This window comes from Meleagris gallopavo, chromosome 14 (genome assembly GCF_905368555.1).
Source record: "Meleagris gallopavo chromosome 14, MGAL_WU_HG_1.1, whole genome shotgun sequence".
Lineage (NCBI taxonomy): Eukaryota > Metazoa > Chordata > Aves > Galliformes > Phasianidae > Meleagris > Meleagris gallopavo.
Genome location: NC_139417.1, coordinates 13,379,827 through 13,393,548, shown reverse-complemented (window position 1 = coordinate 13,393,548; position 13,722 = coordinate 13,379,827). Strand labels below are relative to the sequence as shown.

Below are 13,722 nucleotides of genomic sequence, written 5' to 3'. Positions count from 1 at the left end.
TGCTTTAGCTCTGAGTCGTCTAATAGCTATGTGCTGGGCTACAGAGTTGAGTTCATTCTGTCCTTCTGACAGCACTACCACCTTACGCCAGCCAACAGCCTGCTGATTACAAAATTCACTCTGATGGAAGGAATTATGAGCATTAATCTCCTCCGGATGGAGGATAGCTGGGTTGAAGGCTCCCACACGTGGTGAGCGTTCTAGCAGATAACAGCCCCGCTAATGACAAAAAGGGAACCAGAACCATCACCACCTCCTGGGTTTTGAAAGCAAAGACTGACCTTTACTCCCTCTTTGAACGAAAGAGCTTATGATCCTAATTTCAAGAGAGCGTGAATCCAAAATGCTCCCTGGAGAAAGGTGCTTAGCCCTGGATACAGGCAGGATTTAAGCACATTCCTACTTAGCTACTGGGTAGAAAATGTGCATATTCATCATCTCCTTCCAGCTGCTTCAGCTGGTGTAATTCTAATGAAACACTTGCAAATCCTGAAGCATTTGGCCCTCTCCTTTTTCACTGAAAGCCCCTCTGGCCTCTGCTAGGTCAGATCTTCCCTTTGGTACAACCTGTCTGAGCAGAGTGATGAAGGGCCACAACATGCATCTGCCTATCTGGATCACAGCCTCTGCTGGAAAAAATGGATTATCTTCTCCACATACATCTTCTGAAATAGTTGTTTAAACCATTTGCTTTCACAGGACTGAAGCAATATTTTCAAAGCAACACTTGGCCCATTTGAAAAAGAAAACAAGAGGAAGGAAAGCATGTCTTCTTCCTAAGAAGGCCACTGCTTCTCTTTGGGGGTTTTGCCCTGCTTTGAGTCACTGCTGTAGGGTAACAATGGTCAGAAACATGATGTGATGCATTAAAACATAAGAATGTGAAAATGAGCAGGCATCACCAAAGCATGTGACCATGCCTCTGTTTCCCTGCTCAGACTCAGAAACCAGGGTGTGAGCACATACCTCAGTGTACTGTGTTTTTCTGGAGCCACAAATCATAGCTGTTCTTAAACACTACAACTGACAGAGTTACTCTATTAAAAGAAAATATAATTTTAAGCCATAAAGCGATCCACGGCAATATATATAAAACTGTTTTTAAACAGAAACCATATGTTAATCAATATAGACCCAGTACTTCCTTTCTCCATCTTCTGAGACAGAAGTGCTGCTTCCAACTTCTTCCCATGGCACGGGATCTTTGTCAAGCTCAGAAAGCCATGTAAAAATTCTAGGTGTTCCTCCACAGATTTCAGCTGCTTGTAAGAACACACTGCAACCAATCAAAAAACAACAAACTACCTTCTGTAAAGCCTGAAGGGCTGACTCAGACCTGTGCAAGAGCTATGTGTGGCTCTCCTGAGGCCAACACTGGGCCATAGGGTTCTCTCAATGTTGCTACAAGGACAGCACAAGCAGGAAACACCTGGCTTCCCTCTGAACCTTCTGCAAAAGTTCCTCAGGAACACTACCAGCTATTTATTTAGATGTCACACTAGTAAATAAGGTATTCACAGCCTTCTGATTGTTCACCCAGTGCTTAAAGCCATGGTTAAGCACAAACATTTACCACCTGGCTCAGCTCCAGAAAGGACAAACTCTTCTTCTTAGTCCTTGTTAGAATCTCATTCAACTTCCACATCTTCCTCTGAAAACTCTGGAATGCCACTGGTGATCTTCAGGGCACAGCGTGAATGCTACCAAACCAGTGAATTGATGCATTGAGGAAGGAAAACATAAATACATAATAATAACATACCGAAAACATCCTGCCAACAAAGAGACTACCAGATAAGTGATTAATTCTTTCAAAACAGTTCCAAAAGCACAAATGGCTGCTTCCTTATAACATGCACGAAATACAAAGTGTCACCCAAAAATTACCCCAAAGCCATTTTAAATCATGGATCACAGAGATGCCATAGAACCTCCTATGCATCACACATGCAGCTGAAACCTCTGGGGTTAATGATTTTTGCTTTAAGAGAAAATCTAACCACCTCATACAGCTTGCTGCAGTTTCACGACACTGAGCTCCACGAGACACGTGTTAAAACGCCTTGATGTTCTCACCAAGCAGGAACCTACAGTCCCAAAGAGCATTCTTGCTCTCCTTTCTTTTGTTACGCTGTAACTCTACGAAAATGCGCTAGCTCTGTGGAAACACATGGATCCATGTTAGGAAAGCCTTTTACAAGGCTAAGAATCACACTGTTAAGGCAAAAAAAGAAAAAGCTTTTTTTTTTTTAAAACTATTTTTTTGAAAAAAATACAGTCCTATCTGCCAAGAGAGAATATTTTAATATCTGCAGAACTAGACAGCAAGTGTCTAAGAATTTTTACAGAATAAGATGACAATTACTTGAAACACTGCTGCTGATTTGCAGTAAATACCGAGGGTAAAGAAGCCAAAGAAGACTGCAGACAAAACGTAACAGTAATTTACAAGAGAAAACAGGGTGACACTGGTAGGTTAACTCAATATCAGTCGTGCACAAAATCACAGAATACAATCAACAAAGAAATAAAGGACAGTAATGCTAAACTTAGGCTTACAGAAAATAGGTCTCACTAAATAAATTTGGTGTGACTTTCTGACAAGAATATAGGTTGGACTGGATAAAAATACCTTGTAGTTTCTGACCTACTATACTTAGATCTCTGTAAGATTTAATGCCACACAACAGTCTGATTTAGAAGTTATTCAACACGAAGAAAACCTGGAATCTAAAACCACCTCATAAATTATTAGAGTGGCTTAGGAAAAATATTTTAAATCCACCTCATCAATAGTTAAAGATGTTTTCTTAGCTCTAAAAATCATAGCTCATTATACCCTTGAATACTATGAAAAGCTTCTTCACCTTTAATTTTTTCTGCAGTTGGAAAGTATATATATATATACACACACACAGTTAAAGGGAGGATGTATAAAGTTAGCTTAAACTCTGTGAAATTATTTCAGACTTTTTTTTCAACAAAGAAAACCTCAACACTAACAGATCAATTAAAAAAAAAAAAGTGTACTTAAAAGCCATTTTTTTAGGGAAAAAAAGATAATGATGAAAATCTGAGCCACTGCTACGCATGTGTAACATCTCACAGCGTTAAAGGTACCCAGCTTACACTGTATCCAGGGACACCTGGAAACATTACAGAGGATCATTTCACTGGTTAGACAAGGACAGGTGTGTAACAAATTATTATGTATAAGCTGCTTCAAGGTCTTACCATGTGGCACACGTAAAGGAATTCAAGGAAAGAGGAAAATCTAGATCATGTTTAGCTTGGTTGAAAGCTCGCACAGGTACTTATTCCAAATTACCTGGCATGGAGGAATATGCTATGCCCTGTGCAAGACTTTTTTTCCTACCGCATGAATCTGCAATACTGATTTCTTAAGGAAGGTCCAATGCTACTCAGTATTTCTGCCTGTTAATTGAAGGGTTATATAAAAGACTGTAGCTGATGGAATCTGCACAGAATACAAGAACTGGTGAAGGATAAATAAATAAGAGTGAGTAGAGCCCGTTCCAGAGACCTACATCAAACACTGAATTAATGCAAAAAACATCCTTGGGTACAGCCTAGTGCAACACGCACCCCATACACGTGCAACAAAGGTTGTTTTATACTTACAAGATGAGGAACTCTGCTTAGAAGTGGAGCGAACTGAAAGACTCCAAAGAATGAGTATAGAAATCCAGCAAGCTGGAACTGGCTTCTTGGGCAAAACACGTTGTGGTAAAACAGAAGAGGAAAGACAGCAGGATTTAACATAAATGTGTAGCCTGAGTGAGATTCTTCATGATGCATTTACCAAGTTCTAGCTCCCATTTTGAAACAGGAAAGATAATGAACACTGATGATATCTGAAAACTGTTTTAGAAAGAGAAAATAACAGGTTTGTTCTCTAAATTCTTCTTATAAGACTCAGGACAGAGCGTTTATAAGAATGCTGTAATCAGTGACACAAATGAAGACAAGAATGGCATAAAAGTCATTAAAAATTATTAACTAATTATATGGACTGCTGTATTCTAAATTAATTACTCAAGCAATCTGTCACTGTGGAGTAAAGCGATCTGACCAACACTGGAACGATAAACAAAAAGTGAGAAAATATTAGATTAAAGAACAAGAAATAACACAGATGTATTCTTGCACTGTTAAACCAATAAGTGCAATAATTGACAGTTCCCACCTACAATACCCTACAGTTCTGATCATCTTCTCCTCACAGTAGGAAAGGAAAGAGCTAAGAGAAAATGGCAAGAATAGTATTAAGTGTTGATAAGACCAGAATGCTCCAAGATGCTGAAGTCCTAAGAGGTTATCAGTGGGTAGAGAGGGGACAGCAGCAACAAACCATGCTGTATAAAATCTGTACAGTTCACTGAGGCCGCCTTCTCCAGAACACTCCGCCTTTGCCAGAACACTCGATCAATACCAAAGGGACCAAAACCTTGGGAAAAGCAAACATTTTCATCAAACTAAATACATTAAATGGAAACATTCAGATTTCATGAAGGTATTGTTGCACGCACACACATAGTTCAGGATTCATCACCCGCTCTTTGGCCTAAACTTTGCACAACTCTGCAGAAAAGTGCCATTTTCACATCAAATTATTTCACACAGAGATACATAAAAAAGCCAAGAAGAAAGCGTATTTACCCAGGTTTTCTACCCTAGACATTCTTCATTATGAAAAATTCAGATGGAGCTTTAACGACCACTGGCTGCAGCCCTTCCCAGCAGCACCTCGCCAAGAAGCTACCAGGTGTCACTTCAGGAGACAAACTGCTGGCTTGCAACAATCTAGCAATACATAAACTCCTGTTACACACCTCTATCCCTAACAAAAAGAGAACCCATCATCACTCACAGCTCCAAAACCAGGAAGACGGAGATGAGACCGCAAGCTGGTGTGGTTCTTTCTTCCTTACACCCATTTTGTGTTAATGCACAGCACCGAGCGGAGCGAGCCTGCATGTCTTTAGTGTGCAACCAAGAGGAGGTAATGCCGAGATGTCAGGGCCTGGACACACATCTCACGCACCATTACCAAACCAACAGCAATGTTATCAACTTTAGCATGGCACAGGTGTCAACGTTTTGGTCCAAAAGGCAAAAACCCAACACTTGATCTCATCCAACAGCTTAACAACTCTTTTCTCCCGGCACATCGCAGCGCTGGTTAGCTTTTCCATAGGAAGAGCCCTTTGGTTACCTCCCAAAGGAAACCCCTCAGGGACAACACTTCCGCGCCCTTCCCTCTGCCCCTCGTGTCAATCCACACACCGCAGCCACGTCCCCAAGCGCGGCCGGGGCGCTCGGCCCGACTCCCCCGCGCCCTCAGCGCCGGGCCCGCGGCTCGATGCCGGGCGTCGAAGGGCGCGGGCCATGTGCCGAGGGCATGGCGGGGCGGCCCGGGCGGGGGGCGGCGGGGCCGGGGGCGCGGTGGTCGGGAGGTGGAGCCTGGCTGCGGGCGCGGGGACCTCCGCTTCCCTCCCCCGTCGGCCGCTCACCTGGCGGGGCCGTCCCTCGCCAGGGGGTCGGTTCCGCGCGGGGCGCGGGCCTCCCCGCCGGCCCTCCCCGCCGCTCCGCCGCCGGGCCGCGCGTTCGTCGCCAGCCGGCTCAGGCCCCAGCCGCCGCCGCCGCCGCCTCCCCCTCCATGGCCGCCGCTCTCGCCGGCTGCATTGTGGGAAGCTGACCTCACTCGCTGCTGCCGCCGCCCCGCCGGCTCCGCCGCTCGCCGCCATGGGGGCCGTGACCGACGGTGAGACCTCCTCCCCGCCGCCCTCCCTCCCCGCCGCCCCCGCTCCGGGCCGCTCTCCCCGGAGGAGCCCCGGCGGCTCCTCGGCTCGGCCTCGCCCCGCGCGGAGCCCTCCGTGCCGCCCCGCTGCGCTCCGTGCCGCGGCCTGGGGTTCCGCCGGGCCTCCCGGGCCCGCTTCTTTCTTTCTCCCGCGTCCTCCTCGCCGAGCCTCTGCCGTGCCACGCTCCCGGCACGGAGTGCTAAAGCCCGGTTTTTCCACAGATGAAGTTATTCGCAAACGGCTTCTCATTGATGGCGACGGAGCCGGGGACGACAGGAGGATCAATCTGCTGGTGAAGAGTTTTATCAAGTGGTGCAACTCTGGATCTCAGGAGGAAGGGTATTTGTTTGCTGTTTTTAAGTCTTGAAATGCATTGCTTTGCAGTTCAGCACAAAACCGAGCTTCTGCTTAGACAAAGAAAGTAAACTGTGTTCAAATGCATCCAGCCAGGCTGGATGTGGCTCTGGGCAGCCTAGTCTGGTGATTGGCAACCCTGCACACAGCAGGGGCTTGAAACTAGATGATCACTGTGGTCCTTTTCAACCCAGGCCATCCTATGATCTCTGCTATGTTCAGCCCTGTGTGGTTCTCAGGGCAGAGCCCAGGAGCTATGGCAAGAAATGTCAAAAATTACAGAGCAAACCATCCTGAAATCTAACAGTGCAGTGAGGGCTCTGCACGTTGCTTCACAGTTCAGCAGCCCTGTTCTTACAACAGGATCACGACTTGAGTCTTCCAGTTGGCAGCTCTGCGTTTGTTCTGCTAGGTGGGGACTGTGCTGCTGCTGCTGTGCTGCCCTGAAAAGAAACAGGAAAACAACAGGCCAAAGAACTAAAGGTTGAGCAACAACGTGTTGTTCTGCTGTAGGGTCTGTGCCGATGCTGGATATGAATTCCAGGAGGACGTTCTGTGATGATGCTGTGCACAGAGAAGCGTTGGAGTGTTTAAATATTAATCGTGGTGGTCACAGAGCCGGCCCTGGTTGGGAAGGGTGTAATCCCTGGAGGAATCTGCCTGTGCTCTAATGCTGCTTTGCACCTTTAAGGACACGATGATAGAATTAATTGGTGCAGCATTCATTATTAACTGCACTTTCAACAGTTATACACTGAATCTTTGAAATATTTTATTACTTGAATAATTGCTGTCGTTTTAACCGTTCCTTACATTACCTGAGGCTTTATTTTCTCATTATATAAAAATGGGCAGGTATTTTCATGCTGCTGAGGAATAAACGTCTTGTTTGCTTTCAGTTACAGTCAGTACCAACGAATGCTGAGTACTTTATCACAGTGTGAATTTTCAATGGGAAAAACTCTTCTGGTATATGACATGAACCTGAGAGAGATGGAAAATTATGAAAAAATCTACAAGGATATAGGTAAAAGATGAGAAAAAAAAAATCAATCTTATTTGAATTTCTCTTTTGTAAAGAAGCTCGAGTCACGTCTGATAAACAAAATGTAAACATATAATGGGTGACTTAAAAAAAATGTTTCAATAGCACTCATATTTGCCCTTGTGTCTTATCAGTGTTTAAAGTGTGTATAAATAAAAACTTTTTTTAGTCTGTTAAAGTATAGTTTTGAACCTCGTGGAGCTAGCAGGCCATCGTATAGAATGTAAAGAGCTGTTCGTGATGATTTAGCAGAATGGATTGTTGGCTTTTGTTGTTTGATTTGTGTCTTTCTGTTAAAGAAAATAGTATAGCCGCAGCACACGAGAAGATTTCTGAATGCAAGAAACAAATCCTGCAAGCAAAAAGAATTAGAAAAAATCGCCAGGGTAAGGAGCAATGTTTACACTGGGTGGTTCTATTAATGTGTTATCTTTTAAAATGCATTGTACCAGAAAATAGATTGCACATTTTTGAAAATGCAGAAGAAAATGCTGTCATTAACGCTACATACAGTGTTATCTGGCGGGTTCCACACAGGCCACTGAAAGTTTGGTTGTAAGGGTAAGCCAGTAAATCTCAGTGACACGTAACACCAGGAAAACTTAGAGAGTAGCTCAGAGGTGTTCTCAAGCCAAAGAAACCCTCCGAAGTATCCTTTAACAGTTCAGTTGACTTAAGAACTAAAGCACATTATTAACAGCAAGACAAAAGAGTTAAATAGGCTTACACCCAGTACCAAAAAATCATTTAAGTGTATTCCTTCAGCTCTTTAGGAGGAAAGTAAGAGTTAATACAGGAACAGTTGTTGAAAATGCTGCAGTTCTCTTGCAGCATTTTATTTTTCTCTAAAAATCTTAAATGTCTGTGTAGTATACTATCCACAGTTTCCTATATGTACATATATATATTAGATTATATATAAAAGCAACACTTAAGATTGATACATAAAACAAATACATGTGAAGCAGTGCAGAGCTATGTAAAGGTCATGTTTTCTTATCCTTTACAAATCCCTAGTACTGGGTAAGTTTGAGTAAGTAATTAAGGGCTTACTATCACCCGATCTTTATTTAAAACTGATTTTCATGTAGTCATCTACTTGGATATGTTATATTTTTATAGATTTTTACATGAATGTTCCTTTTTTATGTGGAAGATACTATGTAGAGATTTGAAAACGTTGAAACACTTTTTCAAGAAGTAGAAAAAATGGACGGGAGATTTTTAATTCTTGTATCTATACCTTCAGAATTTAGACTAATAATATTTAAATTTCTTTCAGAGTATGATGCATTGGCCAAAGTCATACAGCACCATCCAGACAGACACGAAACACTGAAGTAAGTATGAGACTGCGTTAGATTATAATACACCAGCAAATTAACAGTCACCAGATTTGACATTTGCTTGGTTTCACAATTTGGCCTTTTTGTCGCTGTTACGTAGTTTCTTTTGATGCAAGAAAAACTTGTTTCATTTTAAAATTGTGCCCTTATCAGCTTTCTTTCATTAATCTCTGTCTGCATGGGTTCAGAAACATTACTAATAATTTCGTATTTGAAGTTTTTCCATTGTTAAGGTGAATGGATGAACTCAGATGTAAATGCACGGCAGTTTATCAGTGACAAGTTGATCAGGAAAGAGAGATAGCGCGGCAGTGCTGTAAAGTGCAGCAGCAAGTAATCATGCAGAATATATATCACACAGGCAAGTAAGATAGAATAAGAAGTACAGAAAGCAAGAGAAAGCTTGTAGAGTTGTTCTGTGTTTTCCTTCCAGTAGTTGTTCCTGCGTGCCTGCTTATAAATTACTACCTTGTGTACCACAATATAACCTGCCCTGGCATGTAGGTAAGACCTACCTGTTGTCCAACTCGTCCTGCATATAACCTCCAGTATTACTTGTCACAGCTGGGTTTGGATCAACTACCTGTGCTTTTGGGTCATTCTGAGCGGTCACGAGGAGGTCATCTTTTGAATATTATTAAGCCACAGAAACATTCCAGGACTCACAGCATCTACAAGTTTGTTCTTCTTTACCTGATTAAAGGCATGACACTAGGTTACTTTCTCATTTAAATGTAGCTCGTGCCTATCCTGCTGTCAGTTTTCAATGAAATTGTAGAGGGAAGCTATTATTTCATGTCCCATGCTGTTTTATAGCAGAAGGAAGATTTTTTTTTATCGTATTATTTACCCTAATATTAGCAATTTGTTTAGCTATAAATTTCTGACACTATTTCATACTCTTCTTTCTCATATATTATATTTTTCTTGGATTTCATTACCTCAGTCTTGGTTATTACAGTTCATTCTCTTGTGGCTTAGTTATTTCTTTACTTCACTACTCAGCACATGCCACTTATCAGGGGTTCATAAAAAAGGATTATTAAAAGTGAAGCTTTTCAGATAAGTCAGTTGATTAAGAATGGAAACAACTAATTGATAGTTTTGTTTGTTGTTGTTTTTTTTTTTTTTTTTTTTTAAGGTGCCAGATTGTTAAGATTTGGAAGGGGAGGTTGTTTTAATTTTGCACAGTGCATCCAAGTGTCAGTTTCTTGAGCAGAGCTATAAATGTCAGTAAGGTCAGCTAATGAATTTAGCATTTTGGCTTTTCTTAAACTTAATCTCTTATCACCTTAGAAGAGTGTATTCCTAACAATATCCCTTTGCTCATGCACTGTAAGAGTGTCTACACCATATGCCTTGTGCCTTTAGTCCTTCATACCTGTAGTCCAAGACATGGACTTGAACTACAGCAGAGTCTCTATTTTACAGATTTTACAAATCAGACATGGTAAGAGAATAGAAACATCTTTAGAGGGAGCTTACTTCATACGTATTCCAGCTTTAACTAACTTCTCCATGTGATCTCTAAACATAGAAACTGCACAAAGTTTTCCCCTAGTGTTTTAATTACAAGGCTTTCTTTCCCTAGTTTGAGAGAAAAATATAGAAAATCACATAACGTGAATCAGGAAAAGCCACCCTTAAGTCGGAGTGGAGGGAGACTCATTATCAACTCATAGTTACTAAAAACTCTAGAGAAAACCTCTTGTGAAGAGAAACACCATGGTTTATTGCAAGAGTTACGCTTATAGCTTTAGCAAGTCATACAGCACAATAGGACAAAGTTCAGAAAAATACTTTTTTTAATGCTTTTAAGGGGCTATTTCTTGGAACAACTAGTCCTGCAGCACAAAGGAGGAGAAATTGTTATTGACTTAGTCATGAGTAATGCATAGTAGCCAAGTCAGGAAGTGACAGGAGCAGAACCACTAAATGGCAGTGCCAGTGTAATTACCTGCCTTATCAGAAGAGCTGTTACAGCAAGAAGCAATGACACCAGTCTTAGAAAAGGAGACAGAAAAATGAGAAGATCAGGCAAAGATTTTCTGGAGCTGAAAGTAAAAGAAGTAAAACACCAGGTGTAGCTTGGACGTTGCTAGAAAATTGCTTGTCTTCTCACTGCCTGCTTATAGCTGACAGCAATGCGTAAACAGTGCTTGGTGAAACAGAAGCCTTTCAGAAACTAGAAGCCAGATAGTAGGGAAATCATTGCATAAGCCTATAAGCTGTCAGTCTGTTTCCATAATAGGAAGGTTTACAGTGCCACACCCAACCATATTTAAGGCATTCCCCTCCAGATACCAGTGTACTATCTCAGAAATAGACAACACCCTGAGGTTGCATTAAACCAGAGCTTTTTCCCAGCCATCGTGACTGGAAGCCCTTCTGTGATTCCCTGCCCAGACTAGTTGCAGTAGCTCCCAGTGCCTCAGAAAAAAACAACTTTGTTCCCTTGCTGACCTGTATATAGCTTTGCCTGCTAATTAATCAGCCTCAATCCACCTGACCTGTAAAGAAACAGGTTGTTCTCATCATATGGATCATATGATCATATGATCACAAGAGACATTACAGGAAAATGAGAAGGGCCAAACTGGAGGTTTGCTTCATCCTCATTTGAAAGCTAGTCTAGAAAATGGTACCTATTATTCAGTGCCGGATCTCAGAAAGGATTGTAATGGAGCAGATGAGAATAGAAAACAAATGCTTGCAGAAGGGTCCTGAAGAGGGCTTGACAGATTACATATCCAAAGAAGACAAGAATAATAACAAAGATTATAGATGTTGCATACTTCCTTTATCTCTTAATTAAAATAATAACTGGGATGGGAGAGGAAAATGAGAGTATATCCATGGATCGCAGGAATACAAATGTTGCTTTCTAAGGAATAAGCTAAGTCATGTATCATCTGAAATGTGGATTACTCTACAGTAAATTTACTGTAAAGTTCACGATATCCACTACTGTGTCTGGTCAGGCTATTGTCAGAGATAGAGTACTTTATCTGACAATTGCTGTGTTCATTGCCTGTTTAAGTAAAGTAGCCTTAGATGTATGTTGTTCATTTTATTATGCTTTGTTTACCTTTGCAGTACTATTAGCCATGCTGTTTATTTATTACTTAGTTTAAACCTGTTTTTCAGTAAATTTAAAAGAGAACTTTAAAAAAAAAATAAATTACTGTGTCAATTCCTTTCCAGGCAGCTAGAAGCTTTGGGAAAAGAACTTCAACACCTTTCTCACATTAAAGAAAATGTTGAAGATAAGGTAGGTTTTTCATAGAGATTATTGCATAATTATTCAATAGGAACATAATTAAACAGGAATCTGCTATGAGTTGTTTGGCTGTATATGCTCTGAATTTTCTGAATATACTCTTGATCATTCCAGTTGGAGCTGAGAAGAAAGCAGTTTCATGTTCTCCTGAGCACCATCCATGAGCTTCAGCAAACTCTAGAAAGTAAGTGATATTCTTAGGTAATAAATACATGGGCTGGGTTTCAGCAGATCAGAAGATGAGATAGCTTGCAGCAGTGGGCCAGCTACATGCAAATTTGAATACAAAAAAGCTAACTGACTTAACTCTGTGAGGCAGGGAGCCCATGATACAATGGGGTCTAAAGCTGTGAAACACAGGAGCTAAATTCAAAAACATAGTCAAAACATTCTTTTATCATACCAACCATATTTAAAAATCAGTGTTTACTTTTCATGCTCTAATACAGGTAATTTTGTTTTAAATATTATTTACTGGATGCTTGCTACTGGATGCTTGTGTCTTTTGAAGACAGAATAATTGGTATAGTCTGTGAGCATGACCTGATTAACATACACACGTGGCTATAAGAGCAGACTTTCATTCTCTAAGGCCCTCTAGATCTTCTTAAGCAGAATGAACTGTTAATCCTAGATGCAGTTAGCAGAAGGTTATTGTTATTAAGCATTAATGACACTTGCTGAAGTATTAGTCTCTAAAATACATTTTTGTACGACCATAAGATTTATCTTTCAGTTTCTGGAATTTGATGAAGGAAGTAAGAGTTTAGTGGAAGAACAACCTTAGCTGGAATAAACCACCAATAAACAAAAATAGGACATATAATTTGAAGCAGTCTGGCACTATTTGTTTGAATTGATCCTGCAGGATTTACCCCATATTTCCTATAATAACTGTTGAAGAATCAGCCTTAAACATAGCATTTTGTATAAAGCAATACTCAACTACAGATTTAAGGCAGTCAACATAAAATAATTTAGCTAGCACAGCTTTGCACTATAGTTTGTAAATATAATCTAAGCAAATTTAAATAACAGTAATACCTTATTTTAGATGATGAAAAACTTTCAGAAGCTGAAGAATCTCAAGAAACTCCGATGGAAGCAGAGACCAAACAGTAAATATTGTGAAGACTACTGATGATACTCTTGAAGAATACACATACGTCTTCACTTTGTTTTCGTGCCAATAGAAGAAGAACAGGAGCTGAAAACTTTCTATTGCTTCTATGAATTTTAATACACAAGTACTTGTTTTGCTTTTGTTCCAGGTACAAACAATTTCAGATCTATACATATGGACCCTTTGTATTAATCCATAAACTTTGACAAGAAATATGTTTTGGCTTACAAAATGTGAATCTTCTGTTCATTAATTGTGAACTAAGGTGTTTGCAAATCACTGTCAATAAAAAGTGTTTACAAACAGTTTTCTAGTATTTGGTAGGCATTGAGCTGAATAGTAAAGCCTCTTTTTCTTACTTGATATTACACTTGATAATACACTTGTGCACCTTTGCACAAATCCCAATTTCCATGCCATAATCCAGGTGGGATATAAAACAGAACCAAGGTCTTAAACTTTCAAAGTAGACCAGAATGCACTAGTCCAATTCTGTAGAAGTGATGTATTTTCTATCAGTGTTTCTCAAGGAGTGTAAACCAACAAAAATGCTATACTATCTTTGTTTTTTTTTCCCCCCATAAGCTGATCCAAAGCACTGCAGTGATCAGAGCCTCACCATGCTGTGTTCTGTGCATCCATTTAAAAAATGATTTTTGAAGTGACACTTTTAAAACTGCAGTTTAAGTACTTTGTTCTTGTACAACTAGGATTCTAGTCCTGATATAATTCTTTTTTTTCTTGCTTCTGGA

The 13,722-nt window shown here is 40.7% G+C and overlaps 2 protein-coding genes across 3 annotated transcripts in view; one reads left to right on the top strand and one right to left on the bottom strand.

Moving 5' to 3' along the window:
• The window catches only part of ATXN7 (ataxin 7), an 81,292-nt gene extending 75,617 nt beyond the window's left edge, over positions 1 to 5,675 (bottom strand). For both annotated transcript variants that reach the window (XM_085236227.1, XM_085236228.1), the window contains exon 1: positions 5,535 to 5,675. The gene's annotated coding sequence lies outside the window, so the exon portion shown is untranslated. The remainder of the gene's footprint in view (positions 1 to 5,534) is intronic.
• THOC7 (THO complex subunit 7) lies at positions 5,649 to 13,276 on the top strand. The gene is made up of 8 exons (XM_085236230.1): positions 5,649 to 5,785; positions 6,044 to 6,161; positions 7,076 to 7,203; positions 7,521 to 7,607; positions 8,504 to 8,561; positions 11,772 to 11,838; positions 11,962 to 12,031; positions 12,902 to 13,276. Exons 1-8 carry the CDS (start codon positions 5,767 to 5,769, stop codon positions 12,967 to 12,969), a joined length of 615 nt encoding a protein of 204 aa, XP_085092356.1. The 5' UTR covers positions 5,649 to 5,766; the 3' UTR covers positions 12,970 to 13,276.
• Positions 13,277 to 13,722: the final 446 nt, after the last annotated feature.